The following is a 14,897-nucleotide window of genomic DNA, read 5'->3' as shown; positions in this document are numbered from 1 at the left end:
TGCGGGGACTCCTGGGTAAAATGTCGCTATTTTTTATGAACAAGATGTAAAGCACAATAAGGTGTTTCGAGCATTCAACAACGACAGCTAGTTAGCTGTACCTTTAACATTTTCCTTTTTTTCCAACCGGAAGCAGTTTGCGTGTCAAAGGTCGAGCACATTGTTCCTGCGCGGTAGTTGGCTGTTTCATATAATAATGAATGAAGTTCTACTTCAGTAAGCTTTTTAACGAACAACCATAGAGAGTAACGGAGTGACTGCGACACTACTGTGTGCACAATATCATATATAAGATAAGAGCTTCATATTTTTGAGGTAAGCCTGGGAAATTGTTTGGGCTTCCATGCTAAAGCTAACAGCTAATCTGAATGTGAAACACAGCAGAAATTGTAGTTAACGTTAAGACCATTGGTGTATTAAGGAGAATAAGACCATATAACTTTGGCTAAAACTTTAATACAATCCAGCAATGTTGTTAGATTAATGTTGAGTACAAGGATTTTAGCAGCCAACATTACATGTTTAGTTAGAGTTGATTTTCTTGTTCCGCATGGGCTCCATTGAAATTGAGTCATTTCCATCACTTGGAGCCAATGTTTTGAACTAGGTTCATGAAGGTTGTGTCTAGTGTCCCTATAGCAGCAACGTGCTTTCTGGAGATTCACTATAAAGTCTATAATTTATCAGTTCATGAATCACAGTTTTAGTTAAAATCTCCATTAATTGTCATTTTAGCCATATTGTTTGACTCTTTTGACAAAGATATGAACTTTGACTAAGTGATATAAAATATGAAATGATAAGACAAGCAAATGTTGTCATTTGTACTTTTTATTATGATTGATGATTATATTGATAGAAGTATTAGGTCAGGTCTTTATGATAGACTTCATGAAAACTTTAGATGCCTTGTTTGTAAAATCATACTGTCTAAATGCTTTCTTGGCATATCAAATTGTTGCATTTAAACTTTTTTTGTTCCTTATTTCTTTTTCTTTTCTTTTTTCTTCCTTAATTTATTTTACGAAAATTGATTTAACTGTTTTCTCTGTTTCTTTTAAAGCATAGGTAGACCGTATCAGAGATGGCTGGAATCTTGTTTGAAGACATTTTTGATGTAAAAGACATTGATCCAGATGGCAAGAAGTTTGACAGAGGTGTGTGAAATATCTATTACAAGATTTAAGAATGTGAATGCATGTTTACATGTAGCCGCCAATAGTCTTTGGTCTGTACTAATGTATTTGAAATTTCTGTTGACAATCAACCATCATGCACCCTACTCATAAATCATAGAAGTACAGTCTAACATCTGTCAAGTTAAAGACCCATATGTTTTTATTGTCAAAACTGAGGTAAAGGGGGAGTGTTTATTTGTTTCAGTGTCTCGTCTACATTGTGAAAGTGAATCTTTCAAGATGGACCTTGTCTTGGATGTGAACATTCAGATCTATCCTGTTGATCTTGGTAAGAAAGTAACCTTATTGTTTTCTGTTAAATTTGAGTTAAAGAAGTCATGAAATTGTTGAATTTGTTGATACATACTCTAAATGTAGATCTAACATGTACAGTTTGACCGGAACAAATGGCTAGAACAGTTATTTTTCATATTTCTTTTTAGATTAGATTAATAAAAAGCTATCATTCTGCTTTTACACAGAAGGTAGTTGAGTAAGTGTTTTGGATATACTCACTGTTTCCCACAACATTTGACTTCTGTTTTCAAACTCTAACCCAACATGTCCAAGTGCAAAATAATATGATAAACCCAGTGTAGTGAGGTTTTATGTGTCCATTTCATTAAGGTGACAAGTTCAGACTGGTTATTGCCAGTACGTTATATGAAGATGGAACACCAGATGATGGAGAATATAATCCTCAGGATGACCGGCCATCTAGGTATGTAATGTTTTCTTCATGTATTCATCCAAGTAATATGATCTATACATTTTTATTAAATGATCTAATAATGTTTGTCTGTACATTCTCAGTGTAATTCTCCTCTAGGGTATGAGTATGGAGTTTTTTTTTTTTTTTTTTGCTAGCTTAGATTTGAGATTTCATTTCACTTTGTTTTAATTTCCAGAGCAGACCAGTTTGATTATGTGATGTATGGAAAGGTTTACAAGATTGAGGGCGATGAGACCTCGACAGAAGCGGCCACACGCCTGTGAGTGATGTTATATACTGTATGTGTTAATATAATGACTTAGCCAAAAATACCATTAGTATAATTACTGTTACAGTTAGCAGTGACTCTTAATGAATTTAGCATTTAAGCTATTAGTTACCTGTCATTATTATTTTAAGCAAATATCATTGGTAAATTGCTCTCGCCGCCTTCACTTTCATTTGCAGTGATAAAATCTAGTGAGGTCATATTTTATTATGTTGCCTGAAGAAAGCATTATATGTGCTTTGTAAGTGAATTATCATTATTACCCTATCATTTACTATTAATGGAAAGTCATTACAGTGAAGAAAGGAATGCATGTGCATAAAACCTCTTGAGATAAAGACGTGTTGCAGCCAGTTATTATATTTGTAAAACGTTGTGATCTGTCAAATTGTCAGCTTTAATCCATGGATGTGTTCCCTTCTTTCAGCTCTGCCTATGTGTCTTACGGTGGCCTCCTCATGAGGCTGCAGGGAGACGCCAACAACCTTCACGGCTTTGAGGTGGACTCCAGGGTTTACCTCCTCATGAAGAAACTGGCCTTCTAAAAACCCAACTCTGCTTTCCCACTTACCCTGGTCTTTCCACTGCCGCAGACAGCCTTAAAGTCATACTGAGCTGCAGACTGAAAACAGTTATATTTCCAAGTCTGGAGCACACAGCCATCTCAAAGAACAGCTCACAGATGGATCACATGGAGGCTGTAGAAAACATTTTTTTTTTATTGTCATACTTTACTAAATGTTTCCTCCAAGGACATGGACTACAGACTAAAGACTGTGACACTTTGCAACCTCCATCTGCTGGCAAACTGTAAATAAAAATGTCTTTTATACAAAATGTTTCTTTGACTGTTGGGTCAACCTTGATAGTACTTTACTTATTTTTTGTCTTGGTGTATTTATTCTTTTAGACTTTCTTCCAAACATACTACTCTTTCAAACATGTTAATAAGGGTTTGATTTTGTTATGAACAAGAAAGGAGAGTTCATTTGTTGCACTGTTTCTCAATATATGGACTGCAGGTAAGCTATGTGCTATAGTAAAGAGTGCAGGAGAAAGTTTTGTGAAGAGTCTGGTGCTTAAGAGACCTTGTAGCTCACATGACAGTTGCCTTTGGAAAAGGTCCAGACTAACAAGAACATTATGTGTGAGGTGCTACTTGATTTGTATGTTTTCACGGCAGAGGGCTGTTCTCCATCAGTTCATGTCAAAGGCTAAAGAGCTCATGGGTAAAAGCAGCTTTAAAATCAATATTCAGAGGCATTTATCTGTATGTGTGTATTCTCATTCAGTAGCTGCTAATTTATTTGGCCTTAAGCTCTACTCTTTCTTTTCCACCCAAATCTGTTGCATTTACGAACAATCCCCAGACTAAACACCCTCTGAGTACTGACAACATTTGAACTTGAGATGTTGACTTGATGCTCTGGCAAGTATTTTAGGACATTAAACTATTTTGCTCACAGATGGGACTTGATTATTCAGGATGCCATAGGCAACTGCTCTATATTTGCTTGGATGGCAGCAAACTGAAATGTGGACACTCAGGAGACAGAAAATTGAATTAACGGTGAAGAGGCAGCTTTTGTGCGCAAAACAGGCTCCGCAATGTCAGTGGTAATGGATGTCACAGGATGGAGAGGAACACTGCCAGTGACTCACACAGACTCCTGGTATGTGCATGGAGAGCCTTAAATACATTTAAATGTAGTGATGCTGTAGAAAAAGCTTGTATCCAGGCTGCTGGTGGTGTAGTGGTGTGGGAGCTGTTTTCTTGGTACATCTACATCTAACAGTTAATCGTCATTTGAATGTCAAATCCTATCTGAATAGGGTTTCCAGCCATGTGCACCTCTTTATGGCCACAATTATCATCTTCTAATGACTACTTCCAGTATGATAATGCATCATGTCACAAAGCAAAAGCTGTCTCAAGCTGGTTTAATGAACATGACAATGAGTTCAGTGTACTTCAGTGGCCTTAGTCACCATCTGAATCTAATAGAACACTACTGGGCTGTGGGAGATGTGCAGCATGAATGTGCAGCTAATGATTCTGCAGAAATAATTTGATGCAGTCATGTCATCATTGGACCTAACGAGTCTCAAAGGAATGTTTCCAAAATCTTGTGGAATCCATACCACAAAGAACTGAGACTGGTTTGAGAGCGAAGGGTGGCTCTGCCCAGTATTAGTATGGTGTTCCTAAACTCACTGAGCACTTCAGTGAGTGTACATTGGAAACCTCAAAGGAAATGTGAAACATTGGAAATGTTGATTCTGTAGCCTGATTCTGTGCTGATGATCAGTTACTCGAAATGTGACAAATTTTAAGCCCATACAGTTTAAAATATTCAGTGTTCTCCACCAGAGTCATCTTGTCAGGGTGGGAAAACCTAACACTGATAACTATCAGTGCCTCTGACTCACCATGAACAGCAGATATTGTTAGAAGATATTCTAATAACAGAGACAATGACAAATTCTGTACATCAGATGTATTACAATGGTGCAGTGTGTTTATTTTTCCTGTGGCATATGCTACTACAGGTATACTTTTTTGACATTAGATATGTTGGGGTTTTTCAATGAACTGTGTGCAGTTTTTAAGATTGCTGTAGGTTCTGTAGGGGTTTTTTTTTTTTTGTAAATGTTTGCTTTCCACAATATTAATGAACATAACTAAGCATAATTTTTTTTGTTTATTTACTACAACCTAGATTTTTTTTTTTACAACACTTCTGACAGTTTTCCATAGCTTGTGGTATTGTATCTGAATTTTAGAGAGGGTTTTTAAAAATAATTTCCATTCATTTTGCCATATAAATCACATTAGACTGGCTCAAAATGATAAATCACAGTCGCAGTTTTTTTTGTGTGTATGTCTAAATTACATTATCATTGAGGAACAAGTAATCTGGCAACTGTGCATTAAATACATGGAGCGTTGAGGGTTGATGACTTCGGGACTGGGCCAAGGTGTGACGAGGAGTCCACCGGAAGTGATGTTGTTTGGATTAAACTGCGCAGGAGCGTCCCAGCCGCGTTTACTTAAGCAATGTTTGTAGGTTGAGGCTGGTCCTTCAAGCATTACCTGCTTGAGGACTTTGCCGCTCTTCATGGACAGAAACTTGCGCCGTGTTTTGTCACTGTTTAGGCAAGCAGCACAGTATACATTTCTGTTCTAAGCATTTTTCCAGCTGGGTGCTGACAGGCTTGGTAACATGTCCTGGCTGTCGGCTCTAATTGGAAGCGCCGCTCTCAGGATTATGTCAGATGTGGTGTTTTCTCCAGAGACTAGGATGAAAATGTATCTTGAAGAAGAATGAACCTGGTCAGTCGAAGTATAGAAACATTATAGCAGCCAAATACGATGGATAATCGACGGAAAAAGAAGCTGACATTCTTCACCATTGGGTTAATATTCCTTCTTAGCGGCGTGGAATATGGTAAGATCTGTTTTTGGGTTGTTAAAGTGGCTTTCCTATAAACACCTCACTGTTTTAATTCATGTGATAAAAAAGTACGTAGACATATGCCACTGCATATGTCAAGCTATTGCTAATGTATGTGGATAGAGGCGGTCATTCTTTAGTAGAGATGTAGGGCTTTAGTTAATTTCATGTAGACTGAACTGAACTATTCAGTGTCTCACTTTGGGCCAATGGAACATCGTGTCAAAATGTCCCACAACATGGTACTACAATTTAGCTTTGTGACGAGCTGACTGATGTAGGACTAGCCTCTTGACATATGGTATCTCCACTTCTGAGGAGATGTTTTGAATAGACATATGGATTATAGATAATAAGGACAGAAGTGGGTCAAAATTCCCCCAGTTCAGATCTACATAAATTGATTGACCCCTGCCTTTGTTTGATTAACTACTTTTATCTGTCTGCGTCATAGTTTAGTTTACTTTCCCCACACTGGCAACATCAAGTTTACTTGAATAAATACCAACCTCTGCCTCCAAAGACCCTCTACATGATTTCTGTGTAATTGTAGAATAGAAAATCTTCCTTATGTTCTTAAAACCCCAAAATACTTGTCCTCACCTGCTCCACAGTTAACGGTTAATATGTAATTGAAACTGGTGGGGTTAGCGCATTATCTAGGCCTTTTCACAAATGCTTTACACAAATGGTTTGCAGTACATTAAAAAAAACTGAATAAAATAACCCTTCTTAAATGCTGCCTATATAGGTAAAATGTTCAGTCTTTGTTGAGACTGCAACTTTAATGTGTGTTTGACATTTTGAGGTTTTATTTTGAAAGGTGTTTCACAGTCATTTGCACACATAAAGGACTGCACGTACAGAAAACAACTTACAATATAATGCAATCCCACACAATTGTACCACTGACCACACTCTGTAAAATTTCCAAAGAGTTATGTCAACACCTCTCTTACACTGTCAATAGGAATCAGAAAGATAGTATTTGTTACAGCACTGTTGTATTAGATTGCATTACAGTGTGCAGGGGTTTCTATATTTTTCTGCTTACTCAGTAAATGTAATGTCCTAAAACATGTTACAAAGGGACAAGGGTCCTTGCACTTCACAAATAGTTCCATTACGTCCACATACAGATGTCTCTGTCAGGGTGATGCAACTACACAATTCACCCAGATGACAGGAAAATGTGTGCAATTATTTCCTCTCTGGAAATTTCCGAGAGCATGTTTTATCGTGTGTCTTCTGACCCAGAAATTGAATTTGCATTGTATTCGGTCAGCACTATCCTTTGTCTATCTGATAATAAGGCTGGAGGCATTTACAGGGACAAACAGCTACCACTGCAGCCAAAGTAAAAGTTTGTAGTGTGTTGAGGCAGCTCTTCAAATATTACTAGCGATGGCATGAAAACTGTCAGACAAACTCCAAGGTTCAAGGTTCGTTATATGTTGCATGCACAGAGATACACAGTAAAACATGCAGTGACATGAAAGGTATTCTCAGTTACTGTTGAGAATCAGATAAAATAGGGAAAAATTAACTAAAAAAACATCATGACATAACATCATCTAATATCTTGTTTCACCCTCATATCACCTTGCTTTTAGCTCCTTCATTCAAAACGGCATGCAACATCAGCGCTAATGCATTAATAGTTATACATACATAGGAAGCTTGGATGTGACATCCACCATCCACCAAATTAATAGAGGTAGTTTATTGTGAATGTATTTATCAAGGAAAGTATGTACAATTATAGTCATATTATTTATTAGTGATACTGCACCACCTGAATGTCACTGAAGTGCTTAAGGGAGTCACAGTGGTAGCAATAAGGTGCGATGTCATGGTAATGCATCCTAGGTGATTGTGCTTTCATACAGACAGTCTAACAGCACTTCAGTATGGTGGATGTATTTCTGTTTAGCTCTTTAAAGGCCAGATGACTCAGAGTGTGATTCCCAATCATAATCTGAATCATACACTATCTATCCCAGTGATTCTGGGTGTGTATTATTTGACTTGAAGTTTGATTCACTCAGATATTTAGCTTTTTTTACAAGAAGATATTGAAGAATAATGATAACTTAAGAGAAAGTGTACTTCAAGAATAAATAATTCCCCTCAACTTTGTCTCCTCAGCTGTGATATTACCCACAATATGGAGGTACTTGCAAACTTTAGATGCAGCACCTTACTTCCTGGGTTTGGCCCTGTCAGCATTCAGTCTGAGTGGCCTCCTATCAGGTCCGCTGTTTGGCCACTTGTCTGACAGAACACGAACCAGCAAGAAGATCATCTTGTTTGCCAACCTTTTTGAGATAGTTGGTGAGTCAGTTCTTCTCCTCCACTCATATTTTATTTACACCACCAGTTGTAGGTATCGCTCAGTTTAGCCTGGTGATGTCGCCTTCAGTATTCCAAGCATACCTCCCATGTCAAAAACACAAATTCCATTTAAAGTACCCCTTTGAGTGTAATGCATATGATCATTAACATTATTTTTCCGCTCCTTTTCTTACTCTTCAGGTAATTTCATGTACTTCATGGGCTACTCCAAGTGGCTCTTGCTGTCAAGCAGATTGGTAGCAGGTGAGTCTATACAAACTAACACATGGACTTTTAATGCATTTTGCAGATTGGATGCCTGTAGAATACAACTGTCACCAAAGACCTTAGCTTGGCAATATCTAATATCTAATTCCAGCTTATTATTGATGTGTTGAAACTCAACTTTGATCCATAATAAATCTGTTTAACTCTGGTTTTGTGTATGTTAAAACAATGTGCTGTATATCCTTTCTGACCAGGGTGCAGAATTCAATCTTAATATTTTAGTGCTGTTGTTTCCTAATGAAATATGTATTTTCTTCAGGCATTGGCACAGGTGCTGGCTCATCTATCTTTGGCTTCCTGACCAGAAGCACTGCTCCAGAGGACCGTGCCACAGTATTTGCTGCTGTTATGGCATGTCGACAAGCCGGCCTTCTGATTGGTCAGTGCTCCTTTGCTCTCTGATGGCAGATTTCAAAGGCTGCATACTTATTATTTGAGTTTAATTATTATGAATTGTGATGGTTTGCATTCTTGACAGAAAAATATCACAAGGTTCCTGGGGCTTTCCAGTTTTGAGTGGGCAGAGATTATTGGCCATTTAGCCTCCTGATACATTTCACACAATAAATGCTCTTGGCATGAATGTTAAATGAAAGGGCATGGGCAATTATGCACGATGAATCATATAAATAGCCCATGTAATTGTAGTTGCTAATGAGATTTATTTGCTTCATACCCAGATTATGTAGAATAATTCACCAAGGTTTTACATATAGTTCAAATGCATGCTCTAACTTTGTGGTTCACACAGGTCCAGCATTTAACATCTTCCTGAGGCTGTGTGATTTCCACTTGGGTCCTTTTGTGGTCAATAAATACACTGCACCTGGGGTAAGAACCAAAATATGGTACTGACCTTTGTGACTCATTCTTTGCCTCAACAGAGAAAAGCTGTAACACTCTTTTTCCACCCCCCTGCAGCTGTTCATGTGCCTGCTGTGGATCCTCCTTCAGCTGGCGGTGGTCTTCATGTACTGGGACCTGCCACCTCTGGAGAGAAGGAGGGCACGGGAGAGTTCAACGAGCAAGAGTGGGGAAGAAGGGAGCGAGCAAGGGCTTACGGAAGAGGGGGAAGAGGACGATGATGAGGGAAAGCCACTAATGAGGTCCCAGGAGCTGGTGGGGTCCTACGGCTCGGTGGTGACGCCCGTTCTTCCGGGAAACAACGTCTCTGTCGCCTCTAATTCCATGCTGAATCATATCTCTCCACCTCCCTCTCCTCCACCATCAGAGACCCATGAGTCCTCTAGCCCCTTTAAGAATTTCAGCATATCCCGAGGTAGGTGACAATTGACAATTTATCTCTCTCTTGGCTCACTGTTCTCTCTTTCTCTGCTCTGACCTTGCGGTTAGTCTCCGCCTCTTTCATCTGTCTTCTCCTTTGTCCATCTCTCTGACTTTCTCTTTGTCTCTGTAGAGTTCCTGAGAGAAGAGGTGGTTGTGCTGCTGGCTGCTCAGTTCATCACCCTCTTCAATCAGACAGCACTGGAGGTGCAGTAAAGGCACACAGAGACACACACACACACACATAAATATAATTTATGTTCTCTTTATATTTCTTTAGTCAGGTTTCACTTTTTAATCTAGTGCAGAGATAAAACACACCCGTACTGGGATGGAAATTACATTTCTAAGGCAAATGTGAGACTGTGAGACAAATATGACTTGTGTCTACTGAGCTAGACCATGTCCACCATTCCCTCCTCAGACCATGGTGACTCCATTGACTCAGAAGTACTTTGGCTATGGGGAGCTGGAGAACAGCGTGATGTACTGTCTCTGCGGTGTGGAGGTGATTGCTGGCTTCCTGTTTGTGCGCTGGCTGAGTCGGCGTGTTGCTGAGCGGGTGGTCCTGGCCATCGGTTTGACCATCTGTAACATCTCTGGTGTCTGGTGCCTCATCTTCCTGGCCAACCCACTAGGTCAGACAGCATTACAGAGTTATCTATATAACCTTCTACGTATTCAACACCCTCATATTTGGGTACACATAGGCAGAGGCATAAAAATGACTCAGTAGAATATGGATGTGTCATACTTATTAACTGTTTTGGTGTTTTCTCTTCCATTGCACTTTCTGTAGGTGGTTTTCCATGGCAGCTGACTGAGTTCATCATTGGGGTGTTTCTGCAGGTTTTGGGTTTGCCTTTTGTCGCTGTGGCCCAGGTTTCCCTCTTCTCCAAAGTCACTGCTGAGAAAACCCAAGGTGAGAAACAACACCATCTAGTGGACCCAAGGAGCATTGCTTTTTGAGTAGTATTTGATATTTGAGTATTTGATTTTTGCTTTTTATAAATAATTCAAAGTGTTTAAATCTGGTGTCACTGAAATGCAGTACATATTTTCAATGTGTAGCTGTAAAAAGTCCTGTATGTTGATTTTTGTGTGCATGTCTTTACTGTATATACAGTCTTTGGTTGAATTCTTGTGTATATGTCTTGATATTTCAGGTTTCAGTCAGGGAGTGCGTCGCTCAGTGGGAGGTCTAGCTACCATCCTGGGCCCTCTGTGGGCTGGTGGCCTCACCGATAACATGTACATCATGATGGGGGTGATGATGGCACTGCTGGCACTGCTAACGGTAAGTGAAAGAGAATGAGGTAGGGAGAGAAAAAAACAAAAACACAGAGAGTCTGTCGTGTTTGTTTTAAGTCAAATAGATGGACCCAGGTTTGTGATAGAATCATGGCTGTTACTGTTGTGGACAGTTTACCTTTTTTTAACCATGTCAAAGCTAAAATTTCTCCACTCACACTTTTGGCAGTTGCGACAGTATTGTCTCTCACAAATTCAGCCAAATCTAAATGAATGGAACATTATTAACCACTAAGGCATCAAACCATACTCTTTGAGTTCCGGACCAACATTTATCTGTAGCATTGAATATCAGAAAGTTGGCGTCAAATACAAGTTCAGATTCACAGGTTTGTTTTTTGATTCGTCAGTGATACATTTCCTGATCTTGATCAGAAAACTTTCCTAACTTTAGAGTATAATTTATATAACTAAAGTTCTTTTTTTTGTGCTGATGCATTGAGAAATTTACCCTGACAACTCTTGAGTATCTCCACAAATAGAAATTCCACATACAAAGAAACATTGCTTTCCTTAGATTCCTTTCTCTAGTAGATTACTTACTCTCTAGTAGATTTCATGTATTAGGTCTGAGTGATGTGACTGGCTGAGGGGATGATCACCACACCCTTTTTTCACCCATCTCATTTGCCACAGGCACATATGAACAAAAATAACAAATACACTCTGATCTGCCCTCATTGCTTGTGTGCACAAGACACAGCACTTGAAGTGTTTAAAATGGGACCCCATAATTTGTGTAAATGTGCATCTCATTCATTTTTCCATGAAAAGTTACAGCGAGAATCTAATTGGAACAAATAAGAAACAAACAAACCACAGCAAAGGGTTTAAAGTTAGGAACAGGAGATGCGAGTTGACATCTTATACCCAGCAGCTCCTCTGTGATTAGGGAACAAACAAGCATAACAAAGTGCTTGTAAAGCTTGTAATGAACCGTGGGCTAACCACAGCCCAAGAACCAAATGAACCAGTGTGTGCACATGAAAACAGGTAAAAGGAAGTCCACTCTCCAGTTCAGCAGAGACCTCCCTTCACAGCCCTGTCTATGTCTTTCTTTCATTCTTTTCATTGTAAAGAACATGCTGTTGTACATGGCTGACAGCTCTGATGCAGGGTCTCACTGCAGTAAACATTTCAAGTTAAGAAATATTTCAGCTCTGAGAAGGATTACCACAATTCAAATTAGTGTTCAGGATATTTTTCTGCCTTTTCTATTCAATAAATAGTATCTTTGTATTGCAATATGTGTAACAGAGAAGTAGGTTGTGGCTGTCAGGGCTGACTAATGGTGGCAGACCAACAATCATGCAAGAATCTTGATTTTATTCTATTTTTAAAATGTATTTGTTTATTTATGTATTTACCGTGGTTTGATGGTTGCTCTTTCTCCTTTTGCTGACCTTGTTGAAATCCTGAAATCCAAGAGGAAAAGAAACCCGTGATTCAGTTAGCAGAAAAAATAACAAAACAATACACAGGATGTAGGCAACAGAAACAATTGAAGAGGAGACTCAAACATTCATTTCCCTTGCCTCCCACAGCTTTCTTATGGAAGAGCTTATCGCATCTTGTATTAATACTGATCCAATATTTTTAATGCAGATGATGCTGGCTTTCTCATATGACCGTCTGGTTGAGCCTGCTGCTGAGGAGCAAGCAGACAGCCCAGACAGCTGTGGTTAATCCAACAGGAAAAGTGGATATGGAAGGTAGCTATTTGCAAATATAATGCATGCAGTGCTCACAGACTTATACCACATCCATACAAGATAATTATTGTTTTTTTCATAAATATAAAATACGAGTTAGTTCATTTCTTAGCTTTTTGAACGTGGGCCAGAAAGTAAATACCAGTATTACTGTATACGCTGTCTTCCTGCATCTCATGCTCCCTTTTTCCACACCCAACAGCACACACCTCACCATCTCCTGAAGGCTTCCTTAAAGCTTCGACTTATCAGCTTTTGTGCGCAGAAGCAGATAAAAAGTACTTTTTTGGTGTAAATATATATTTCCCATGGAAATATAGAATCCTGAAAGCACCAGATGTGCAAGCTTTGGCTGAAAATTGTTTCTGTCCGTTTGTGTTCTGCAGTGTCAACTAGGGGCATCACATATTCTGCTTAACTGTTAAACTGCTGTTAAATTAATTAACATGCCAAATGGTTGTGGATTGAGATGACCTCTGACCTTACGCTGCAGGGGAATCTGTTGTGTTCTGCTGTGTAGCTTTTATACTTATTACCTCATCTTCTGCAAAACTTAGGCATTCAAAATATTTGTCAGCTGCCTGAATGGAACTGGCTTGGTAAAATTGCTGACAGCAATGTTTTTAACTGTAAAAAGATTCTTTGGCAGGTAGAGAACCTGGTTTTATTGTTATCTAAAGTGAAATACTCAATGGTTTGACAGGACTTTTACTTTGTGGATGCACTGAAATGATTTCAACCTTGATGAAATATCATTTCAAACCACTTCTTTATTCACATCCATTTCATCTGTATCTGAATGAAGGTTTCTCCTTGAACAGACTTAAATATTTACCAAAACTCTATGTCTGATTTTCTTTGCAAGTTGTATGTATTCATTAAATTTTTCAGACTGACCTCGGTCATTGAAGCTGGGTCAATCTCTGTAGAACTACTAACACTAACATGGAAGAACGGAATTAACGTTGGTTTTAACTGTTTGTTATGACATGGTGAGGAAAATACTGTTTCCAAGGTATTTACAACCTGACAATAATAAAATACTCAGGGAAACAAATACTTTAAATCTTTGGTGTGAGAATGGCCACATCCTTGGCTACTGGTGTAAAGGCTGTTAAATGATACAATAAGTTTCCCACTTTGAAAAAAGCCAAGCAATGCAAATCTACTGTATGATACTTTGATGGTTATGCAGTACCTATTTTCAACACTGGTGGGTGCACTTGGTCTGTTAGTGTCCTCAGTATGTGTCCTCCATTGCTGATGAGTCTGATGTGTTGATATGTGAACCACATCAGCCAGAAAATCAAAAGTGCAGTGTTGCAAAAAAACACATTTAGGAAAAAAACATATTTACTGGTAACTCTGTTTCACAAAAATGGTCTTGTAGTTGTTTTTAGGTGATAATACAGACAACACTACATCTATCAGTCTGAGAACAGTTTTATTTTATTTTATTTTTTTTGGTCCAAAAGCTTTAGATGTCTGTTTTTTGTACATCTTGATAATTTGTTCAAGTTTTATACTCACAAACACCAAAATATGTTATGAACTGGGAGTATTTATTTGTTTATTTATTATGTATTTATTTATTAGATCTTTTGTGGGCACCTAACATGTACATTAACTTTTTTTGTACTCTTTGTCTCTATACTAAAAGATAAACTCTCACCATACTTCACTGGCTTGTGTTTGGTTATTCTCTCGGGAGGCAGTGAGTGTGTGTGCACAGTAAATATGAGAGCAGAGCAAATAATACTTTACATAACTATATAATTATTGTATAATTCATGAGTTGAATTTTCATATTTCATTTATTGAATTGTATGCTTTTTGTTGTTTTTTTGGAGGGGTAGGTTACACGTTTTCACCTTGGAGAATTACAAACAGAAACGAACAGAACAATTATCAATAACATCATCACCCACCCAACATTTTTTAGGGAAAAAATATGTATAAGACATTATTTTGAAAAATGGTTCAAAATATAAAGTATAATAATTTAATTATGTCAATTACTTAAATGATAATTAAAATACTTAATAAATTTGGTATGTTTATTTATAAATAAAAGTTGTAAATAGTTTAAATAGTTCATCCAATTTATTTACAATTCAGTATTTTTTACAGTTCCATATTTTAATATTTTGAGTATTTGATTATTTAATTTTCAAGGAACTGTTTACAAAAATATTTAACATAAATGTTATTTAATTCATTGTTTTAGAGATAGCTCAGAACTTATATACATCTGTGGTCATAATTTACCATAATATTTATTTATTCTCCTCTTGCAGAAAATTCTGACTCCAGAAAATATGAGGAGTAACAGCT

At 37.9% G+C, this 14,897-nt stretch overlaps 2 protein-coding genes across 3 annotated transcripts; both read left to right on the top strand.

Moving 5' to 3' along the window:
- The first annotated feature begins 91 nt into the window (after positions 1-91).
- polr2h (RNA polymerase II, I and III subunit H) lies at positions 92-3,018 on the top strand. Of its 2 annotated transcripts, none has more exons than XM_018673077.2 (6): positions 92-315; positions 1,069-1,157; positions 1,384-1,467; positions 1,806-1,899; positions 2,087-2,170; positions 2,607-3,018. In XM_018673077.2, exons 2-6 carry the CDS (start codon positions 1,085-1,087, stop codon positions 2,722-2,724), a joined length of 453 nt encoding a protein of 150 aa, XP_018528593.1. In that variant the 5' UTR covers positions 92-315; positions 1,069-1,084; the 3' UTR covers positions 2,725-3,018. The 2 variants fall into 2 exon arrangements, with proteins under 2 accessions (XP_018528593.1, XP_018528592.1); XM_018673076.2 differs by having other exon boundaries at positions 115-315; positions 1,064-1,157.
- A 2,187-nt stretch (positions 3,019-5,205) lies between these two features.
- mfsd8l1 (major facilitator superfamily domain containing 8-like 1) lies at positions 5,206-14,244 on the top strand. The gene is made up of 12 exons (XM_018673078.2): positions 5,206-5,628; positions 7,783-7,968; positions 8,170-8,232; positions 8,516-8,635; positions 9,008-9,087; positions 9,178-9,535; positions 9,674-9,747; positions 9,965-10,178; positions 10,340-10,462; positions 10,707-10,837; positions 12,457-12,563; positions 12,766-14,244. The coding sequence occupies exons 1-11, from the start codon at positions 5,553-5,555 to the stop codon at positions 12,535-12,537; spliced, it is 1,506 nt and encodes a 501-aa protein (XP_018528594.1). The 5' UTR covers positions 5,206-5,552; the 3' UTR covers positions 12,538-12,563; positions 12,766-14,244.
- The last annotated feature ends 653 nt before the right edge of the window (positions 14,245-14,897 follow it).

The sequence above is a fragment of the Lates calcarifer genome, linkage group LG17 (assembly GCF_001640805.2).
Source record: "Lates calcarifer isolate ASB-BC8 linkage group LG17, TLL_Latcal_v3, whole genome shotgun sequence".
NCBI lineage: Eukaryota > Metazoa > Chordata > Actinopteri > Centropomidae > Lates > Lates calcarifer.
This window is presented reverse-complemented; position numbering and strand designations above follow the sequence as displayed.